This window comes from Tamandua tetradactyla, chromosome 7 (genome assembly GCF_023851605.1).
Source record: "Tamandua tetradactyla isolate mTamTet1 chromosome 7, mTamTet1.pri, whole genome shotgun sequence".
NCBI classification, from domain to species: domain Eukaryota; kingdom Metazoa; phylum Chordata; class Mammalia; order Pilosa; family Myrmecophagidae; genus Tamandua; species Tamandua tetradactyla.
The window spans coordinates 80,928,020-80,952,869 of record NC_135333.1 but is presented as its reverse complement, the minus strand read 5'-3'; the positions used below and the strand labels follow the sequence as shown (position 1 = coordinate 80,952,869).

At 33.3% G+C, this 24,850-nt stretch overlaps 1 protein-coding gene across 1 annotated transcript in view; it reads right to left on the bottom strand.

Moving 5' to 3' along the window:
- Positions 1-24,850, bottom strand: part of PIK3C2G (phosphatidylinositol-4-phosphate 3-kinase catalytic subunit type 2 gamma) — a 392,208-nt gene that overhangs the window by 304,447 nt on the left and 62,911 nt on the right. The window contains 3 exon segments of the mRNA XM_077170217.1: positions 3,923-3,986; positions 5,781-5,851; positions 13,677-13,779. Coding sequence (XP_077026332.1) covers positions 3,923-3,986; positions 5,781-5,851; positions 13,677-13,779 — 238 coding nt within the window.

Sequence of the window (24,850 nt, the reverse complement as noted above, 5' to 3'; positions counted from 1 at the left end):
AACTTCTACTACTTTCCATCTCACTAGGAACACAAATTACATTGGTTAGTGATTATGTTTCATATCTAGGATCTGCTTTCACTTTTTCAGTTTTTATTATTCTTCAAGTCAAGATGTGTTCTATATATAATAAGTTTGATTTTTAGTAGTTTCAAATTTACCCTATATTTCTGCTAAGGTAGGTTTCAGTTCTGTAATTGTGTTTTATTTTCCCTGTGACTTGATTATCTCATTCATCTTGATTTCTCCTTTTGTGAACTCTGGTTGCCTATTCATTTTGTCTTTTTTTTTTTTTGCCTTTCTTGCTCCTTCCCCACCACTTCTTATATTTTATTCTGAATGCAAGCAGTTTTGTGACATTTTCTTCTGGATCCTATATACTCTTCTACTTCAGTAATAATGACAAAATTAGCAGCCAGTAGCAGTAATAAAATAACACCTAGGCTTATATTTTCTTGAAAACATTTTATCTTCAAGTTACTATATTGAGAAAATTACTTCCAATGTTTCATTAATTTTTAAGAATATAATTGGATTACATTTTTCACTCTAATGATGAATAATAAGAACTCTAGGGAGGTAGAATAAAAATCTTCCAGGCTGGTGGAGGGTTGGCATATGCATCTCTCAAATTTTCAACTCTGTGCTCCTAATTTCTCTTCTGTACTGCCACCCTGCTTAAATTATGTTTGAAACTGGAACTTCTGAAAATCCAACAGGAGATTTGCTTGTTACTGAGTGCTTCTGTTCTTAAAAAGCTAAATATATATTGCTAAATCCCTATGCTACCTTTCTTTCTACTTATAAATGGAAATTTTAGCCTATGCCTGAATGAATACAGCTGGATTTTGGCCTTTGGGAGGGACCAGTGTGAGAAAAATTATATCTTGCCTTCTTCATTGAGTTATTTCAACCTGAAGAGTAGATATGTTATATCCTTCTGGTTATCCAGCTTCTGAGTCATGGGCTTGAGGTATTTAATTTCTTTCAGACCGGATATTTCATGAAACAAGGCCATTTTGAGGATGAATAGATTTCTCTCCACCCAGATCCATCTACTTTACCGTTAGTTCAAAGGTTACAGATTCTGGTATAAGTTTATCCTCAGCAGCAGGGATTGTTAACTTTCTCTAAAGTCTCCAATGGCTTTTTTTTTTTTTTTTTTTTTTTTTTTTTTTTTTTAAGGAAAGACAGAGAGAAGGAAGGAAGGATAGAAGGAAGGAAGGAAGGAAGGAAGGAAGAAAGGGAAACATTTTTAAACATTTTCTTGTTTTATTGTATTCTGTTTCTCCGTTTTTGTTACATGGGCTGGGGCCGGGAATCGAACCGAGGTCCTCCGGCATAGCAGGCAAGCACTTTGCCCGCTGAGCCACCGCGGCCCGCCCCTCCAATGGCTTTTTAATAATAATTTTAGGGACAGTGTATTAGAGACTACTAATAAGAAGCAATTTTGAATCAGAAGTACCATCTTTTTCACCTTTGTTGAGATCTGGCTTTAAAGCACTTTGTTCTGTGTATATATATAAATGTTCTCTATCCAATCAGATTATCAGCAACTTCAGAGCATGGTTCTGACTTCCATTTTTCGTGGTTCCAGTGAGTAAATAAATTTGAATGAGTATTCTGTAGTCCTTTGGAAAGACATCATTCTCTTTCTTCTATTATTTATTTCCCTGAAATGTTAAGAGATAATAAATACAGAAAATATTTCTTATATTTTAAGGAATTAGTGGAATATAAGAAGAGGGGGAAAAAATTTCCAATGGAAAAATTCTCTGTAAATTGCCTGCAAGCTAGCTGTTTTACAAGCCAGGATGCCTGATCTAAAATAAGACAAGTCTAAAGGAAATCATGTTGAAGTAAAAAATATTTGGAAATTTGGATTATCCATATTATTTCATAATATCCATGTCATATTTCTTCATCTTGCATTTTTTATTTTATGAAGTTGTGTTATACTCCAAGTTTTTTTAAAAAATCACTTTTCAAGTTGATTCTGCTTTAGATTCTGTTGAAGTTGTGCTTAATACACTAGTCAAATAAATAGAAAGTGCAGAATTGTGAATTGATAATATAACAGTCTGTCCTCACTTCTCAGAGAGTTGCTATTAATGCTTCATAGGAAAAGTCTCATTTAAAAAGCTCATTGTTTGGGATAGAGTACAACTGAAAAATTGCATGTACTATGGCCTATATATTAAATAATTTAGATGTGAGTAATGATCACTATTTGCCAGTGATAATGCAAAGGGAGTATTTCTTTGGTGTTCTGCCCACTTCTAAGTTATATTGGAAGATTTCATAATAGATAATGATTTCTTTCAAAATAAAAATATTGGAAGACTCATATCTAAATAATATGACCAAACTGCTGTATTTGGAAATTAAGAACTGTTATGAATTCTTAACATTTTTGTACCTGTATTGAAAAGAAAGATGTGCATGATAAATAAGCAGTACAGAGATATTTGGATAACTAACATTCATTCATAAGCAGGTAATCATAACCTCAAGCATGAAGATATAATGAAGAGACAAATGATTTAAATATACAATCTTAATGTGTCCTGGGTACCTGCAACCGTCAAATTCTATACTACAAATCGCCATCACCAGGGTGAAAAATTAAGCTGAGCAGGGTGCTGATTATGACATGTTTATGAAACTTAGGGCAATATAATTGTGGATTCTTTGCACATTCCACATTTCAAACATCCAGAACAAGTCAAGCTCCAGAAAAAAGAAAAAATAGAATTAGAGTGAGAGAATTGCACTTTGAGAAGGAATATGAGTAGTGCACTTGTCATTCCTACGTGTTTAGATACTTATGTGAAAATCATAAGTGAGTTTGCTGTCTACATTGAGAAATAGAATCTATTATTTTTTGATCCCTTTAATGTCAATTAGTATTAGGAAAAGTTATTTGAGATCTGTATCCTTTTTTATGTGCCAGATGTCAAATTTTTAATCAGAGAAGAAGTCCTCATTTGTTTAAAAAATATTCTCTGGCTCATGCAATTTGCTGCAATAATATGATGTTTTATCTGCAGAAAGCTAACCCTATCTTCGAACAACAAATCACGATAAATGAGCTACCTACTGGAGATCACAACTTGGACGCCCAATAGGTGCCCAAATCTCAGTAGCCTTGGGCTGAATTTATCACTTATCTTGGCAAACTATATTATCCTCTTTTCCCTATTGATACATCTATATAGTCAGCAGCCAGAGCTTTGGAGGTATTCTACATGCTCCTTTCCTTTGGCGCAAATTGTCTTTCATCAAATCATGCTAATTGCATATTTTCACATATCACAACTCTGTCCCCTCATGTCTATTCCTATGCTGGAGCTTTAGATCATGTCCAGTAACTATCAGTCACTCTATTGCCCTGCATATTGGCTCCATGTCATTCAGCTGATAAATTAGAAAATGATTAAAATGGTTTATAAAAGGTTCATAAGATTCTACATAATCTGTTCTTTTCACTCGTCTCTTTCCAGCTTCTCACCCTGAATCCTAATTGCAAATTCCAAATTTCATGATTTCCTAATCATATCAGACTGTTTCCTGACTCTTTGCTTCTTTTCTTCTTGTTTTTTGCATGAAAGTTATCTCCTCGCCATACCTTTCTCCCCTGGCTCCTTCTCTGGCAAACACATGCTATTTTTTCAACATTCAGATAAATGGGTAAAAATATTTGTGTCCTCTATATACACAGGTCTGCCACAGCTCCTCTAACACTTAATTGACTGCAACTCTTTGCATGTCTGTCTTGCCATGATGAAAAGAAACCCCCCCAACTTAAGACTGTTTGCTTTATATATCTTTGTATTTTCAGGAACTTGTAAAGTTTTAGAACAATAGTATATGCTTAATACATATTTAGTGACTTGATGAATAACACAGCAAAAATTATTACCTGAGTTTTCAATAGGCATTTTAGGTGGAAATCATATTTTTTTATTACTGTTGAAAGGCACTGTCTGGAAAGAAAAAAAAAACAGTTTCATTTAAAATTGGGTGGAAAAACTTTGCTCCCATTATGTTTAGCCCAAACATTTATCACAAGTGCTATTTGCCCATGATTGTATAATAGGCATGGTTAAAAAGAGTTACTATTGACATAATTTTAAAAACCATTTAAGATGAGTGCCTTATGAAGTTTTAAAAACTTGATTGACTACAAACGTATTTGAAAACTTTTGAAGAAGTTGAAAAAATGTGTCATGGGACAAATTAATCGAGCCTCAAAAGGCCTGATCATTATATCAAATTACTCTTTAAGTCAAAACGAAGTTGCAAAGGGACTCATAAGCAGATAATTGCAAACTTTAACATCAAGAAATGTTAAATACGCAAAATCCTGTAGAGAATTGTGTTCAGAATTAATGGTATATATTTTTAATAGATGGGCTTAATCTCCAAAACCAAACCTCTGAGTTTTTGTTTCCAAGTCTCTTATTTCTTGACTTTTATTTCCAATTATGTGGAATAGATGTGATTTGAGCAGAGATTCTTCTGGGTTTCACTGTTCAAGACTATCTCTGCAGACATTATTGAGACTTTACCTTTTTTTTTTTGTTCTGAAAACTCTTGTGTGAGTTAAATAATGAGTCATGTGAACCAAAAACATAGTATTAAAATTGTATCAATATATATATATATATATATATATTTTTTTCTTTTTTGCATGGGCCGGCACCGGGAATTGAACCCAGGTGCCTGGCATGGCAGGCGAGAATTCTGCCACCAAGCCACCGTTACACTGCCCCCAACATATTTTATAGTTTCTGCCTTCTTACTTTTTATTACATCATTTTAGTTCAAGCCCACCTCTCAGTTCAGGGTCAAAAATGAAAAACTCAGTGGAGCAGTAGGAAAATAATGGCACAGGATTTGAGCAGTGGGAGGGTTTTGATATAAAATCTGATCCTAAAACTGAAAACACCCTTAAGAGTGCATCTGCGTCAGTACCTTGTTATGACGCACCTTAACCATTTTATAGAAAAATTCCTAGGAACTAGTGAAATTTTATGATTTGTCCGATTTATGTAAGGTAGTTGAGTCGGGGAAGAAGGCTGACATCCAAACTTCTGGTCATCTACTGCTTGATCTTTCAAAGACACCTAATGTCTGAGGAGGGCAGGTAGAACAGCATTGAATGCTCTAAAAGTAATGGCCCATAAGCCATGCATGGACCCCTGCTAGATAACATTTGAGAAAAAATAAAGGTTTGGCTTCCTGATAAGTATATCCTTTCATATAATGCATGCATGCATGCATTTATAAACATCAGAATCAATTAGGGTATGTTCACTTGCTGTCACTTGATTTTTCCAATTTAAATTCACATTCCTCTGTTTATGACATACCAGTTATTCTCAGGGAGTTCCAGAAAGCAATATAAAATAGGATATGGTGACTTTCAAAATATGGAAATTCAATTATAGAAAGAGCTTCATGATATACACCCAAATTCACAAAGTGAATAATTAAAAAAAAAAGTCATTGAAAATGTAATAACAAGGAGCAGAGTTATTTTAAAATGAATGTCGGACTGTTCTGGAAGGTGTTAGCAGCTCTTCAAATATATCTGAATAGCTGTGAAGAATATATAATTATTAACAGAATTTGCCAAAGGGAGCTATCTATTAAAAGTACAATAGCTTCCGTGTACTCACGAAAGGACAGTTTTTACAATCAGCTGAAAAATATTGTGATTTGGTGTTTGAGAACCCAGTCAGAAGGTAGTTTAGAACAGAAATAAAATGTCTTACCTGGATACTTTCCAAATATGCATATATTCTAGAAGTTGGTTCAGATAAAATTGACTGTGGCCATCTTCATGCTGTAGACAGCAGAACACATTAATATTTATAGAGTGAATAAGAATGAGTGCCAGATAAAAATAGATCTGGAACTTCCTGCAGTCCTTTTTTCACCTCTTTCGATAGCCCTCATTCATCAGTTTTATACTTTGTCTTAAAGACCTTACAAGACTATCCTTAAATGTATAAGCGTTCCTTTCAATAATAAAACAGCTAAACTTTGGTTGAGGACAAACCTAAACTACAAAATCATCTTGGCATCACCAAAGTCAAACATGCATTTTTTTCTAGTATTTCAGGCATCAGTTCTATTTACATACATATACTTTTAAATTTTTTAACATTTAGGTCACAGATGCCATAGCAATGTACGACAGAACAATTTGTTAGGTCTGGAAGGCAGACACGCAATCAATTCCTCCATTTTTCAGCTTCAACATATTTGGCCAATAAGATGTTGTTGGAAGTGATCTTTCCACTTTATGTACATTAAATTGTGCTAATGAATGACAACTAACTACTGATAAGTGTACATGCTAGGAGTTATCGGATGGGGTTCTGTTTTCTCCAGAGATGAGTGGGAACTACTTATCTTAAAATATAGTCCTAGGGTACACATCCATATTCACACGCATGTGCAAACTTTCTCTCTGTCTCTCTGTCTCTCTCTGTCTGTCTCTCTGTCTCTGTCTTCTTTAACTCCTTGACCAGCTCTTCTGGAACAGGCATTCATGGAAACCCTTTGAAAGTGATGAGGAGAACGCAATACCCTCCCTCCGAATTTTCCTATTTCACCACCCAGTGGCGTGAAGTTGGGGGGCTAAAAGATACCAGTATTGCCGAGCTGGAGATAATGTTTTATGTCAGTGCACACACAATCTATTTTTAAAATTGCCTATTAGAGTTTCTGATAGAAACCATCAGAAGGAAAACTTGAATATGGCTTAAGGTCAAAGATAAAATAATTTTAATGTTGGGTTGTTTTGTGAAGAGGACAAGTTTCATAGAAAGAGTAAGGTCACCTCTATAAAATAATACCTGGAGTGCATACTGTTAACAAGAAACACTTTGTAGAAACGTTAAGGAATTTGAAGATGTGAGACTTACTCTCTAAGCATTTACATCTAGAATCACTGGAAATGGTGAAAACTATTTTTACTCACTCATAATTCCAGAAAGAAAGTTTGATAATTGTAAGATAAAATTTCTTTCTGTGACAGGCATGGAATGAAAGTTAAAAGGGAAAGGAAAATAGAAAATGATCAACAGAGTCAAAAGAAGAGGTAGTAAGATTAGAACTGCAATATTTGGCCACTGCCTTCTTCCAGAAGCTAAAAACAAGGCAAGTACATAAATATTATGAATAATTTACATCTTTCTGCTTAGCATAAACATATCCGTTTTTTAAACCACTGCAATTGGCTTCCAGAGATGCTTCTGGAGGAAAATTGTCCTTTCTCATTTTGTCATTTACTAGAAATTTCTTTTAATTTAAAGTATCTGAAAGGGCTGAAGGGAAGCTTTAGCAGTTGTGTATGAAATATATTGTGTACCTCACTTTCTCTAGAGCTGAAGGTTGTACCTTGGCCTTAAAAGAAAAGTTGTTGTAAAAGTATTTTTTCACACAAAATTCTACTGATATAAATGTTCTGTGAATGTTCACATGAGCTAGAAGGGAACTTGGTTTTTATGATAATATCTGCAGTGTTGGCAATATTTTGCTTGCATTTGAGAGTATAAAAGAGAGAACAGATGGATAGCTCACTTAAACAATCCAAACTCCTGGAGTCCAGAATAGGAACAGGGCCTTGTATTTCCATAGAGCTTAATGTAATACCTGGATAGATCCCAGATTATGGTGGGCTGATAATTAGAAAATATTAGCAGAGTTTCTTGACATCCAAAGAGAAAAAATACATACGAAACTATTAAACTTTCACATCTGGGAAACCCCAGGTACCTTCTCAACCATTGGGGACTCCCAAGAAAATAGGCCAAGTCCTTGATTTTGAGGCTTATAGGTAGTCTTCTCCACTACCAAAATAAGTTTACATTTTTGTAATGGAGAAACTAGGACTACCTATAATGAGGCCTAAGAGTTGCTTCCAGGAAGCCTCTTTTGTTGTTCAGATGTGGCTTCTCTCTCTCTCTAAGCCAAATTCTGCAAGGAAAATCATTACCCTCCTCACTATGTGAGAAATGACATCCAGGGGTGAAAATCCCCCTGACTACTTGTGGCATGACTCCCCAGGTGAGTCTGGCCCTGGCAATGTGGTATTGACAAAGCCTTTTGGACCAAAAGGGGGGAAAGAAGTGTAATAAAATAAGGCATCAGTGACTAAGAGAGGTTAAATAGAGTCAAGAGGCTATTCTGGAGGCTACTCTTATACAAACTTCAGTTAAATAGTGCTAATTGCCATGGTTTGCTAACCCCCACTCAACATCACTCCTGGTGACTCTTAAAAGCACCTAGGGCTTGAACTGAGACTCTATAAAGGTTTTGTGCACTAGGTTTGCCTTCCTGGAACATATAATTCTCAGAGTTACCTAAGTAAGACAAATCCTGAAACTCAGAGGGACCAGCTTCTCTAAGATTATCAGTTTATTTTATCCCTCTATCTTTTAGTGTGGACACCCCTTCTTTTTGTTTATTTGTTTGTTTATTAAATTTTAAAATTTTTTAAAATACCAAAAAAACATCAAACACAAACATTCATAACTTTTGATCATTCCGTTTTACATATATAATCAGTAATTCAAAATATCATCACATAGTTGCATATTCATCATCATGATCATTTCTTGGAACATTTGCATCTATTCAGAAAAAGAAATAAAATGGAAACAGATAAAAATTCATACATACCATACCCCCCACCCCTCACCCTCACCAATCATCAGCATTTCACTCTAAATTTATTTTAACATTTGTTCCCCCTATTATTCATCTTTATTCCATATGTTTTTCTCATCTGTTGATAAAGTAGATAAAAGTAGATAAAAGAGCATCAGACAGAAGGTTTTCATAATCACACATGGACACCCCTTCTTAACATGAAAAAGTCAGATCCCTATAGATTGGGAGAAGAATTAAAGGAGAAGGAGGGGGTATAACAGAAAATGTGATTTAACGAATGAGTATGGCTGTGAATCACTATATTAATATTCCTTCTAGCTTCCAGTGGTTTGGAGCAGCTAGAAGAAAAAATCTGAGATTTTAGAATGGTAGCCCATGACAAACTCTGGGATCTGTTCTGTAACTATTTGTTGCATTGTGCTTTGAAAATTATTGCTTTTATTTTTCTTTGCTTTGACTATATGTCATATTTTACAATTAAAAAAACATTTTACAGAAGAGTACAGAAAAAAGAGACTCAGTCATTCACATTACATCCATCAAGGTGATGGTAATAAAAGTTTGAAATCTAGGATGATCTCTAAAGACTATCAACCTACTGTATGAAGAGTCTTGTGGAACAAAGAATTAAATGATCATATTTCAATATACAAGTCAGTGTAATATAGGAAAGGCATCTAAGATGAATTGAACTGTGCAGTGCCTTTTATAACTAAAAAATTCGTTATTATCTACTAAAAAACAATAGTATCAGCACATTTAATAAAATGATTAACATTGCATTCCTAGTATTATGTGAAAAGGAGTACCTTCAAGCCAATTTTATGCTGTTTCACTAGAACAGAAATATGGTTGTTCCTACAGTTTAGCTTACAGCTGGAGTCCTGAAAATCACTGAGAATTTTGACACCATTAAAAAAAATAGAATTGAAGAGCATGTTCACTGTCTACCTAGCATACACAAATTTTTAAAAAGTAACAAAATCAAGGGTCAATAATTTTAAATATCATAATTTAGATAATGAAAAGCAATCTCAAGTTAATAAACTGTCCTTGTTGTATTACATTGATCCATTCACAACATATATTCAGAAAGAAAATTTTATAGACATTTTAAAAAACAATAATTATATTTTATTCTTTATTTTCTTGTCAAATAAAAGCTTTGGAATTGAGAGCATAATTTATCTCGTTCCACTGTTATTGAAAGTAGATTGTGATATATCAGAATGCAACACATGTTATTTTGATGTAACATGTTGATGCCTGTATCTTTCTCTATTTTGGACATCATGAGTACATTTTTGAAATGTTTAAAAGTCTCAACTAATCTTAATAAACTTTTAAAATTTTAATAGTAAAGGACTAAAATATCATATGGTCTAACACCTAATATTATGACATCAACAGCTAATACTTAGTACTGATTGGACACAAACACTAACTTAAAACCTCTTCAGTTAAATTTCTTATTTGAATTATTATAGTAACCATATCCGGTAAGTACTATTACTATTCATATTTTCTTCAGATGAGGAAACTAAGACGCAGAAAATTTAATAATTTTTCCAAGAGTTAACATTTGAGTTGGGCTGTATGGATCCAGAATCTCTGCTTTAAAACAACATGCTGAATTAGTAAATTTAACAATTCTCATTTCATACTCCCGGGTTTGTACATCCAAGTAATCACCACCGCTGGTCTTTCATATTCATCTGCATCGCATATGCCTATTCTGGATTCTCAAAGCATGGCTATATTTTCTTTCAAAGCATGAGTCTGTATCAGATATTATTGTAAATAATAGTTTATTGCCTGTCTCCTCTACTAGGGTTTGAACTCTATTATACTAGAAAAGATTTTGATATGTCTTTTTTGACTCTTATCTCCATCATCTAGACTGGTGCTAGAGGGTAGTTGCTTGATCATTATTCATTTGACAAACAAATGAGTATCAATCTGTGCATATGGGTTCCAAAATATAATTCTGAATTTCAGTTAGGCTCACTAAACTAGTCCTCTACTATGAGATCCTTGAAGGCAAATACCATATTCGGCATGTCAAAATTATCCAATAGATATTTGTTGAATTAATGAATTATTAGTAGATGTATATAAAATACTTAGCACAGAAATAAATCCAGAAGTAAATCCAGAAATATATTAATAAAATGTCACATCTTCTCCTTTGCAATAGTATGCAAAAATTCCTGAAATATTCACAATTTGGGGAGATAAAGATGGAGAATGCTTTTCTTACATTCTAGGTTGAGGCCACCATGGCTCTATCATCAAAAGTCAGAGACAGTTTAATTCCCTGTGCACTAAGTTCCATGAGGATGGAGATCTTGTTGACTTGGTTCACTATTCTATTACTACTCCAGTTTAGAAGTGGTACACAACAGGAGTACACAACAGTCACATAGTAGGTATTTATTAAGTGAACAGAGGCTATTCAAAAGCCTATACCATTAGTCATATTACCAATTTTTAAATAGCCATTTCAATGTCAGAGAAACTTGTGGATGAGTAAAGGTTTTTAAACTCATCAACTACTAAAAACAGGCAGGGTTGCTAACAACTATTCACCACAAACCTAGAGACGTTCATGTGATTGTGATGGCTAAATTCATATGTCAAGTCTGTTAGATTATGGGATCCAGTTGTTTGGTCAAGCAAGCTCTGACCTGATTGCTACCATGGGAGTATTTCATAGATGGATTTTCATCTATGGTCAGTTGATTGCATCTGGGGCTGATTGCACCTACAATTCACAAAGGAATTGATTTGAAATGAAATATTTATCTCATCCAATCAGTTAGGGATGGTAAACCAGAACTGAGGACTTCCAGAATCATTAAGAATAATTTCTGTGTCTACTTCAGCCAACAGCCTTTACTGGGGAAAACTACTTCATTTTCATCAAGTTTCCAACTTGTGGCTTCTCCTGGGGAATCCAACTTCAACTTCACTGGAGTTTTCAACTTGAGGCTGGCCCTACAGAATTTGGACTTACCAATTCTAATTCCCATGGTTGTGTGAGCCAATTCTTATATGAAATCTCTTAATATTTATTTATATATACCCAGTTGAATCTTTTTTTCTGGAGAACACTGACTAATACAATGCCTGTATTTACACATGATGACAATGGTGAAGACAACAAATATCCAAAGATACTACATTTGCTGGCATTATAATATAGTGAGCTCTACGATCATGCAAACTTTAATCAAATCCCATTTCCCTTACCAACTGTAAGTCTTTGGGCCATTTAATTAATCTCTGGACTTTTAAGTACCTTCATTTATATAAGATAGGAATAAAATAATATTTATCACTTTTCTACTCAGGCTTTATTTATATGAGATAGGAATAAAATAATATTTATGACTTTTCTACTCAGGGACTTTGTAATATGTGTAAAGTTCTGAAAACATTGTATGTACCTAATATGTGCTTAATGTAGTTAGCTATCATTAACCCTCTATTATGCCAGACTTTGGATTGGGTGTGTGGATAAAGCTGTGGAAAACAAAACAAAATATACATTTACATATATATATACTTTTGAACAATTAACTTAAAATTCACACAGTTTTAGAGTTGCCCACAAATTTTAAGCATAACTGTCATATAATTTGGTAGCATAAGATATGGACTTTAGAGCACTGCCTGGACTCAAATCCAAGGTCCTCTGCTTAGCAGTTTTCTGATTATAATCATGGACAAGTCATGGAATGTCTTTGCGATTAAGTTTCTATAATTTTAATAGTATTTGCTCCATAGAATTGTTGTAAAGTTGAAATGTTATAACAACGTTAAAGTCTCAGACATAAAGCATATGTTCAATAAATATCATCTCAGTATAATGAAATTATATGGATTTAAAGGTAAACCTTAATTTACATGAGACTGAACTATTAGTGATTTGTGAATTGCTCCAATGAGGGAAGTTGTGTTTTTTGTCCTTAAGCAGCAAACAGTTTCTTAATGAGAATAGAATTTAGAATCACACATTCTTTCTTCTTTCCCCATGTTGCAATGAAACATGATGATTTTAGCTTATTCTTCAACATCGGGGGTAATCTTAAGTATTTCACATTTATTAATATTGAGAGTATTAGCTGTGCTTTATAATGTTTTGTTATTTGTGTGGAGATTTCAGATGTACAGCCCTAGAACTGTCAGAACCAGCTGAGTTGGGTACCAGATCCAAAAGACATTTCTAAAGAATTCTCATTTGGCCTCATTATGTTATATCCCACATATATATATATAGTGCATCCTAATGTACTAACTGACACATTTTATGATAAACATCACAGACTAGAAAAAAAAAACGGAATCATGCACTGGAAATATGTTATCTGATGCAAATGACAGGGCAATGAGATTTTTTGCTTAAAATACATAATTGGAAGATTTTTAGATAAAAGCTGCCAAAATATCAAAGTTCACTGTATACTGTGCAATTTGGGTTGGAAGTAACTCAAGACATCACACAGGGAATGAAATTTGTATTCATGAAAATTGTATCTAACAGCCTGAAAATGTCATTAAAACGGTATAATCCCTTACAAGATAGTTTTATTATATACATTCTGAATACTAATCTTTCCTGATTTAATCTGCATTGACACAGACAAAAACAGTCTTCAGATAGAGCAAGAGCTGTGTTATTTTTTCCCCTACAGTGTTTTATCTTCACATTTTTTAATTCCATTCATTTACAAATGGATACATGGATAGTATGAATATGATAACCTAAATTAGTTTCCCCAATGAAATTTTTCAATGAGACCAACTGGTTTATTATTAATCTGAAGTTGCAGCAACGTGTTCATGTAATTTCTTCAGTCCAAACTGTTAACAGCATTTAGATAAATATTTAATTTCAAATGAATATATATATTCATAATTCTATATACTTCCAAACCAGCAACAATCTATAAAGATAGGATCAATGAGCTCACTGAAAATCTTACCTTTCGGGATAATTTTTCTGGAACTTCCCTGTTCTTCTGCAGATGAAGGAGAATAACAGTTTTGTCTTTCTGAAATACTCTGTGGCTCCCCAAGCAGTGATCACTGAATGGAAAATATGAACACAATCATTTCTTTCTGTAATACCCCCAAGTGTGTGTTTTCCTGTCTGACTACATTTCCTTTTATTTTTGAAATTCTGTCTGGAAAAAAATGAACTATGAGGTTTTTTCCTCTGCGGATATATATATATATATATATATATAGGAAAAATATGTGTGTGTGTGTATATATATATATTACATGTATATGTATTATTGATTAAATAATTTTAAATTGGTAATCAAAATTATGATAAAGGGATAATTTACCTATTCAGAGTTAGCTTTACACAGCCAACTCAAAGCTGAGAACGACATGCTTTAGAAGTCCAATTGATACCACAGAGACCACTTGAGGATGTTGTATGAAGAAAGCAGAATGGTGTAATGGAAGTATCATGAGCTTTGAAGACAGATTTACTAGCTTCATGACATTAAGCCAATTAAACTATCTGAAATTCAGTATTTCCATCTTTAGAGTTGAGTTATTAATGTCCAAATCAGAAGGTTGACAAATAGACTGAACAAAATAAATATTCCTACATAACTCAGACATTTCTCATGGCATAATTGCAGTCTTCCTTTTTGCCTGCTCTCCTTCCTGCCTCCTTCCAACCCTCTTTTATTTCTTCCTTCTTTCATTCCTTTCTTCCTTTTCTTTTTGCTAGTTCTCTCAATAGAAACTTGTGAAGCATAAATTACATGCTGAGTATGATGAATTACTGTCTTGAAATGCATTGAATACAATCGCATTCTTCCCATGTGAAATAAAGGGCTTTTACTATATGATTCTTTTTATAGCTTTAAATTTTGAGATCTCTGTTGACTCTGAGTTATTAATTAAATAATAAATTATGTCAACTTACTTTGGTAAGGACCTTGGCTAAATATATGAAGAATTTCAGGAGAAGAATATATTATATTAAAACATGGAAGAACAAAGTTGGAGGACTTATACTTTCTAGTTAAAAAAAATCAGAACAAATCTACAATAACAGAACATTATGGTTTTGAGATATAGACCAATGGAGTAGAATTTAAAGTACAGAAATCTATGGTAGTAAGCCCAATGAATAGGAAAATAATAGTATCTTCAGCAAATGTTACTAGGGAAATTGGATTTCCACATTCAAAAGAAGAAAGTTGGACCCCCTACCTCACACCAATTATAAAGTTAAGTGAAAATGGATCAATGAATTAATAATTAGAGCTAAAACCATAAAAATCATGTAGGTAACATAAGGAGAAATCTTCATGATCTTGGGTTGAGCAGTGATTTATTTGATTTCATACTCAAAACACAAACAAAAAAAGAAAAATAGATAAAATACACTTCCTCAAAATTTAAAACAAACACAGTTTGAAGAAGATGAGAAAGCAATCTACAGAATAGGAGATACAGTCTCAAATTGTACATCTGATAAAGATTTAATAGCTAGAATATATAAAGAAATGCTACAATTTGACAAGAAAAAGCTAAACAATGCAATTTAAAAATGATTGAAGGACTTGAGAATATACAAATAGCTAATAAGTACATGATAAGATGCTCAACATCATCAGTCATTAGGAAAATGCAAATAAAACCACAGTGAGATGCCACTTACACCCCTTTGATGACTATTATTCAAAAACAATATAACAAATGTTAGAGAGGATGTGGACAAACAGGTACACTCATTCATTGTTGGTAGGGATGTAAAATGGTGCAGCGACTATGGAAACCAGTTTGGCAATTCCTCAAAAAAGTTAAACCTGGGTATATATACAAAACCAGTAAAGAAAGGAACCAGAAAGAAAACCAGGACTGAAATAGGTACTAGCATAACCAATATTCATGGCAGCTTTATTCACAAGTAGTCAAAAGGTGAAGACAACCCAAGTACCCATAAATAATGAATGGATAAGTACAATATAGCATATTCATATAATAGAATATTATTCAACCATAAAACAGAATGAAGTACTGATACAAGCTACAACATGGATGAACCTTGAAAACATTTTGCTAAGTGAAATATACCAGAAAAATGACAAATATTGCATGGTTCTATTTGTACAAAATAATCTAAAATAAGCAATTTCATACAGTCAGAAAAGTAGATTAATTGGGTACTGAGTTTCTTGAGGGGCAATGACAGAGTTTTGGTAATGGATGGTGGTGATGATAGATTAAGACTAGAAATGTAGTTAATTGCACTAAATTATACACTTAAAATGATTAAAATGCCAGATGTTATGTTTAATATATATATATATATATGTTACCACAATAAATTTTTTTTAATTGGGGACCTTTAAAGTGATGATTTCATTTATCTGGAAAATTCAATAAATATTTGAGATCATTTATTTCTAACATTGATAGACAAATGGAGCATTACTCTGTGGATATTTAAGTTTTCTGTAGATGTTTTTAATTTGACTATTAACATCTTTTTAATATTTTAGAGAATTCAGCACTAATTCATTCACCAAAATGGTGAACATTAGTATTCCCAATCTTTGCTCCATCCTCTAGAACATCCCTCCCTTTCATCTCGCCTAGGTAGCTATCCCGGTGCTGGCTATAGGGTATTTTTAGGGCTCTTATCTTGCTACCTGAGTTGCTATCACTGCAGGTCTGGACATAAGGCATGACCAGGGTGTTCCCTGAGTTGTTCCTGAAGTCATTGATTCCTGTCTTTCTCCCTCACAAATTTTGATAATCTATTGCATACACTCAAATTCCTCTATTTCTCCTCCCGTACCCCAAGTACATCTTTCATAGCTGTGCTTTTCCTTTGGAGTTATGTTTTTCTTCTCCTCTTCTGGGAGCCAATCTAAGAATTGTGACCAACTTTGGTCTCGAAGATTCTTTCCTAAGTGTGTTGAAGTCTGGACCCTGGACCCCAGCCCAATGAAATCAGCCTCATATATGCCTACTGCCCACTTTCATGGGTTGACTTTATTTCACCTATCCATATAGACATCCTTCACTAAAACTGCCAGATAAAATGCAGGGCACTTAATTAAATTTGAATTTCAGATAAACAAAATGAAAAAAAAATTTTTTTAGTAGAAGTATGTCTCAAGCAACACTTGTGACTACTTATATTAAAAAGATCATTGATTGTTTATTTGAAATATACATTTAACTGGTAGTCCTGTATTTATATATGTTAAATCTGGCAATCTGAGCCCTCACTAATTCTTGAATCTTTGATGAGAACTCAATTTCCTAAATTTTAACTTTATCTTAAAGCTTTTCAAATTCAGTCTCAATTTAAACATTGTTTATATTGGACTTTTGAATAAAGCTTAGTGCTTAGTACAATTTCAATTCACTTCTCTCTAATTGCCGTGCAGTTGTCCATGTAAAGATTATTTCAAATTTTACTTGCAGATTCTTTTACGCTTACCTGATGAAATCAGGGGAAGTGCTAGGTCAGTTAATCAAAAAGCAAGTTAAAGATGACAATTATAGAAAAGACAGATATCTTATTTTTTTTAACCAAAAATATCTAAATAGGCTCTCAGTAACCAATGTTTTGCTATTAGAACAAAGTCTTTTATGTTGGATAAAATGTTGATTATAATTTTTTATTTTTCTGACATAAACCACAGCTGTAAGCAATGTTCTCCATTTTTTTTTGTTTTGTTTTAACTTCATTGACGTAGAGTAAGAACTTAGATCTGAGGAACAACCTGCATAGAAAATCTTTTTAGATTTTATAATCATTGTTTTAATCCTTTACAATTGTCTCATCCACATATAATTCAACAATAATGGTTTTTGACTCCCCTTCATCAATTCTATCTGAAGAATTCAGCTTAATTATTATAGAAACACTAATTTTCTTTGCTTACTACATATTTCACTAACTTAAATAATCAACATAACTGCTGAACCAGCATATAATGGGTTATGGATAAAAACAACTAACTCTCGGTATACATTTACAATGCGACTTAGTGGGACAATAGTGCACAGGTGTACTGTACTTGATAGCAATCTATTATTCTAGAGCAGTGGTTCTCAGAATGTGGTATTCAACCTTGGGGTTCCCCGAGATGCTTTCAAGGTTTATATGAGGTCAAAATTACTTTAAAAAATTACAATATTATTTGCTTTTTACACTGTTGTGTAAAATCACAAATGGTGCAAAATCAATGGTGGGCATCCTACTGGCCCCGTAGTTGAAATCAAGTCAGTGGCACCAACCCATTTTAGTAGTCATTGCATTCAGCACTTCCACACCCTTGCAGGAAAAATATGAAACAAATAATTTCTGTTAAAAATGTACTTGATGAGTTATAAAAATTATTATTTTTGTTAAATCTCAATCTTTGAATATACATCTCTGTAATTTCCTATATTTACAAAATGGAAAGCACACATAAAGCCCTTCTGTGTAGTGCAGTACAGAAACTGTTTTAAGGCTAAGCACTTCTACAGCTACTTGAGTGGCAAGATAAAGAAGCCACTTTTCTCTTGGAACAATTATTTTACATGAAAGAATGACTGACAGACAAATGATAGTTATTCAGAGTTGGATATTTGGAAGTCATTTTCTTAGAAATGAGAAGGTGAGCCTGTCACTTCAAGGGAAGCAAAGGAACTTTCAAGCAAAATTGGCATTTTTGAAAATTTGTATCTGTTTTGTAAGCTTGCCATCTTTCCTGTGTTTAATGACTATTCTGATGAGATCAAAGGTGATATTAAAGGGCACAATTTTTTGAGATTTTATAAGGTAATCTATCAATATTTGGAATATCTACATAACCCGGTGAACAATACTGTCCAAATAAGCCACATATGATGTTTCAAAATCTTGCATAGGCTAAAGCTCATCTAGGGTGCATGATAGATCAATGAATTCTAAGCACCCTAAAGTGAAAATTTCATTGATGTAGTTTATATATTACACATTGCAACTAACTTTTAAGATTTTTTGAGTTTGGTGTAGCATCAAAGAAGATTGTCACAATCATCTGAAAAGTCTATTAAAACACTCTTCTCTTTTGCAACTCCATATTCATGTGAGGCTGTATATTCTTCATGTACTTCAACCAAATCAATTTAGTAAAACAGACTGAATGTAGAAATAAATACAAGTATTCAACTGTTTTCTATTATACCAGACATCACAATGATATCTAAACATGTAATAATGCCACACGTGTTAGAGATTGTTTTGTTTTGTAAATGAACCATTTTAATAAATATATGCTAGCTGTGTTTACATGTAATAGGTTTATCATTTTTATTTTTAATTAAAATAAATGGATATTTCAAAATTTTTTCAGTTTTGATTCCCAATGTCATAGATTGTAGGTAAAAGCCACAAAGGAGTCCTTTTTGGGGTCTTCAACAATTTTTAACAGTTTAAATGGTCCTGAGCCCAAAATGTTTGAGTATTTACTGTCCTAGAACACGATTCTGATAGACGTTAATCACTATGTTTTGTAGAGAAAATTAAGGGTGTTAATTCAGTAAGTCGTTTCAACATAGATAAATTGAAGAAGCTTCTACTGATTTCTTTTTTTTTTTTAACTTTTCATTATAAGCCTCCAGGCCTGAGAGCCCCAAGGGTGAATAGCTTGGGGCCTTATAGGTACAGGGTCTTATCAACTGAGAGCAGGTGCTGGGCAAAGTTTTGCCAAGTATGCAAAGCTGATTAATTCTAAATGGCAAAAATGACTTATCTGGTGGCTATTTTTAAAACAATTGCAAGTGTGAGTTTGGTGATGGGGCTTTTGTAATGAGCCAGGCTGCTGTACAGAAATAAACAACCTGCAGGGTCACTCCACTGAGGCCATCTTAGCCTCATTTACACAACACACCTTAAAGTAATTCTTTCAGAGAGACAGTTATGAACATTAACTGTTTCTATCTCTGAAAATCTTCTGGAAACTTTTATCTTTTTATATGTGGTTACTTTTTCACTATGTAAGTAATACATAACTACATTCCTACTGTATAATTTTAAGCAATACGGGTAAGGTGAAAGACTTCATTCTCTCCTATTGCAAGCCTACTTCCCTGTCCAGATGTACTCATCATAAATTTACTAAGTATCTTTCCATAATTTGATTACTAGACAGACAGATAGAGCTGCATCTGGTTTTTATACCTTAGTGCAACTTTATATTTCCCCCACCTGAATAAAATGGACTTCTCAATTATTTTAAAATGCTGTAGGTTTTTATTCATTATTTGACCAGCCCTTTTGTTGCGGGACTTATGTGTTACTTTCAATTTTAGAAAGCTGGAAATCTGTCATTATTTTTCTAGGCTGGATGACTAGATGTGAAATCAGTATTGAAAAGTTTTAGCATTTTAATTATATGACAGCTTGTCTTGAAAGATGATCTTCCAACTAGCCACACCTAACAGTATTTATGTCTTTGTGTCTTCTCACCCTCCCTAGAATCCTGTTACTCACTTTTGACCAATAGAATGTGCTGAAAGTGATGTCTGACTTCTGAGGCTGAGTCTAAAGAGAACTGTCTTCTGCTTGGATCTCTTGGAACACTTATGCTGGGGAAAGCTCCTGCTATGTAAGAACTCTGGCTGTCCTTGTACTTATAATGTTGTAAGGAAGTCCAATCTAGCACGTGGCGAAGTCACAGGGAGAAAGAGATGGCTGACTATTATTATTATTTCATTATTATATTATGATCATGATTTTTTCACCCATCTACGCTAAGGCATTAAACTTACCTTTGAAGGTGCCATCATGGATACATATAATAATAACAGTTATTATTAAAAATCTCAGCTAAAGTTTATGGAAGTGTCCAATTTCCATATTGAAATTGGATTATTTTTCCTAATATTTCTTGGTCATTTACATTTTATCTGAAAATCATTTTTCATATTATTTGTCTACTCTTTTCTTGGTTCATCTTATTCTTACTGCTTTATAAAGTTTTTGACATTCCAGATATCATTCTGTTGGTTAAATAGCTACAGATATTATCTCCTTGTTTATTGCTCAGTATTTAACTTGGGTTCTAAGGTCTTTATTTGAAAACATATCTAATTTTAATGTAGTAAAATTAATCAGTTTCTAGTTTTGTGTCTTATTGCCTTACAACAACTTTTATTTCCCAAGGCTATAAACATATTCTGCAATCTTTAACCTATACTGATAGTATTTTGCTTTTATATTTAGTTCCTCAATCTATCTGGAACATATTTGTTGAGTAAGGGGTGATAAACAGTTTTTAGTTTTAGACTTTTAGACATGTAGCATAATACCCCTAATTAAATAGGACATCCTTTCATCTCTTACTTACCATATGTTCTAGTTTACTAGCTGCCGGAATGCAATATACCAGAAACGGAATGGCTTTTAAAAGGGGGAATTTAATAAGTTGCTAGTTTACAGTTCTAAGGCTGAGAAAATGCCCCAATTACAAGTCTATTGGAATGTCCAGTCAAAGGCATCCGGGGAAAGATACCTTGGTTCAAGAAGGCCAATGAAGTTCAGGGTTTCTCTCAAGTGAGAAGGCACATGGCAAACAGAGTCAGGGTTCCTCTCTCATCTGGAAGGGCCCATGGCAAACAGCATCATCTGCTTGCTTCTTCTTCTGGTTTCCTGTTTCATGAAGCTCCCCGGGACGCATATTCCTTCTTCATCTCCAAAGGTTGCTGGCTGGTGGACTCTGCTTCTCGTGGCTACATCATTCTACTCTGCTCTCTCTGAATCTCCATTCTCCAAAATGTTTCCTGTTTTATAGGACTCCAATAAACCAGTTAAGACCTATCCAAATGGGTGGAGACATGTCGTCACCTAATCCAGCTTAACAACCACTCTTGACTAAATCACATCATCCAGGGAGATGATCTGATTATAGTTTCAAACATACAGTATTGAATAGGGATTATTCTACCTTCATGAAATGGGATTTTGATTAAAACATGGCTTTTCTAGGGGGCATACATCCTTTCAAATCAGCACACCATGTTTAAAATATGACCAATTTTCATAAATGCCTACTTTGTTTCTGGACTCTATAATATTCCATTCATTCATGTATCGATTCCTGTGCCACTTCAATGGCAAAAAAAGTTTCAATTATTTAAATTCTAGCATAATTTGAAGTGAGGAAACGAATGAAGTCCACCCGTCTTCAATTTATTTCCAAAAATTATATCACCTATTTTTGTGAAATTTCTTTTCCAGACTAATTTTAACACAATTTATTTTTTGTTTTTTTGGGGTAGGCAGGCTCCGGAAATCGAACCCAGATCTCTGGCATGATTGGCAAGAATTCTGTCACTGAGCCACCATTGCACTGCCTTCCAGACAAATTTTAAAACAGGATACCAGCATCACTCTTTCTTGTTTTAGCAGATTATTTATTACTATCTCTCCAGTCATTACAGGAGAATTTTTGTGGGCAGGTGGGTAGATGTATACTTAAAATCTAACATATTAATCTAGTTCTGAAATTATGTAATTATCAGAATACCATATATAATTTTGCATGAAGTAAGCTCAGAAACAGAAAAGTAAGTGTTGCTCTTGTACAACTCATACATTTGGTAAATAAGGACATGGGGTCAACAAAATATGACTATTTATTAGAATGAACAATACAACAAGCAAAATTTATCTGTAGATTAAAATATGTCTGCCGTAATGTGACATATGTTCCTTTTATAAGAAGGCGGGGGGAATGAGACAGTCTGTAAAATAATGGACTAAAATTAATAAGTCTCTGGGGGAATAGGGCTTGGAGAAATGACTCACTGCTAATGCTGCTCTCTAACGACCATGCACACAAACACACATGCACAAGTCTTAATGGAAACATTAGCACAGTTTAAAAGACACATTCAATCCCCCAAATTTAGACAAATATTATATAAATAAAGAGATTCATCTTTATTTTAAAGATATCTTTAGCTTGGTGAAGGAGGGGTAAAAGGAAGGGTTGTGTATAGAGGCAAGGACAAAATACAAAACAAAACAAAACATGGAGATATCTGTAATAAGCATTTCAAAGACAGAAACTGAGACCAAGCTAAGTGGAAAAAAAAGAAATGTTGGATGCAACTACCTGCATACTTCAGACACTGTTACTTAGTAGAGCAAAATATTAACATGCCAGAAAAAAGTTACATGAACCAATCAACTTCTGCAAATAAGCTAACCTGTGTTACAGTTGAGCTAACCTAATGTTGCAGAAGAGTTATTTGGTTCAATGTTTTTCCATGTATCATGTTTAAATTACTAATGGTTTGTTTTTATTTGCTTTAGCAATAACAAAAGCTGTTATTGCACTATAATTATCAACTAAGATCATGTCTATGATGTTATTGAAAGGACTATAGAGGCACCAATAACCATTAAATGTCCTAAGAGTGGTGAACTACTGTTCACTATGTTTCCATCTTCAGACTTGGCAAGACCATCATCTTAATCCATTTGTCTTGGATGATTTAGAACTACAAAATAGATGTTCAATAGACAAATGTGACTACTGAACACTTGAAATGTGGCTAGTCCAAATTAAGGTGCATTCTAATTATAAAATACACACAGGATTTTGCAGGTTCAGCCCCAAAGAAATGTAAAAGAATTCAGCCTTTTTTTTTTTTTTTTTTTACATTTTGGCTACATGTTGAAATGATAATATTTTGGGTTTATTAACTTGAGAAAACTGTATTATTAAAATGTAATTTGACCTGTTTTTCCTTTCATATTTTTTTAAGTGGCTACTAGAAAATTTTAAATTGCAATGTGGTCCACATAATATTTTTACTGGTCTCTGCTGATCTAGAAAGAGAAGGAAGAAAAATTAAAATAACTTAAAGACTGGGAATGAGGTTGATATGCAGAATTTAATGAATAAATGGAATAAGGAAAAATAAAACTACATTGAAGAAACTACATATCAGAAAGGATCGGAAGTTAAGACACAACACTGAGAGAAAGAGAAGTGAAAGACATGGCAGCTAAGATGCATGATGTGAAGGGAAGGGTTTGAGCATTAAGAGAAGAAGTCACAGTAGGTATTACTATGTCTATATGTTAATACTGGAATTATCTATGTCAGTTGTATGTTACAGATGCTGTTCTCAAACCGGTAACATATCAAAATGTGGGTACTTCAAATGGAGTATTTAGTAATCATGTATAAAATGAACTGAATTTCCAAGATATAACAAAAATTTCATTTTTCTCTCCATATATATCAGTAAATCAAAGTTTCTGTACCTTCATTTAATTTATTCTCTCCACAAATATTCAGTACCAGCTATGTGCTAAATACTACCTAAGGAACTGTTTTGAGTTTACCTGTCATATAAGATGGCCAGAAAAAGGCTGAATTCTTATACATAATTATCCCTATTTCCTATGTATAAATCCCTGAACATAAATACCCCTATTTCCTATTCATAAATTGGATCCATCCAGTAAATGGATCATGTTATTTTAAGGAATACCTATGGCAATATATTTATGTAAAAAGAGATTAATGACCAGAACACCAAAGAATTTTCTGCAAATACTTTGGATTTTTCTTATGGGCAGAAAGACATATCCTAAAAAAGACAACCTATAAATTTCCCATTGCTATAGGCACTCCTTGGAAGCCCACATTTATGCGTATTATACTTTCATCTGAACAAATACAAATCCTTGTTTTATAGAATTAGGTTTAAGTGATCTTCATTCTCATGTGTAAGCAGTAGTCAGAAAGGTGTCTTATGAAACGTTAAGATCATATGTAAAAAATAGCTAATTCAACTTGATTTTATAAATAGAAAAAGTAAGGTTGTTGAAAATATTTGACAAAACTTAGTAATTAAGCTGAGTTTCTAATATTTAGGATGGCTAAGTCAGAAATGTAAGGTAAACTTAACAAGATATTAAAATACTAAGAGTGCAGTATTCCACAGAGAGTGTTCAAGTACTTATGTGCATATACACATACACACATTCATTTGGAAACTGTCACTTAAAAGTTCTTACACCTATCATATCTTTAATTCTAGTTCATTGGTTTTCTTTTTTAACTATGAAGCAGCTCTGGATTTTCAGCTCAGAGTGATATTTGGAGCTGACTTAGAAACA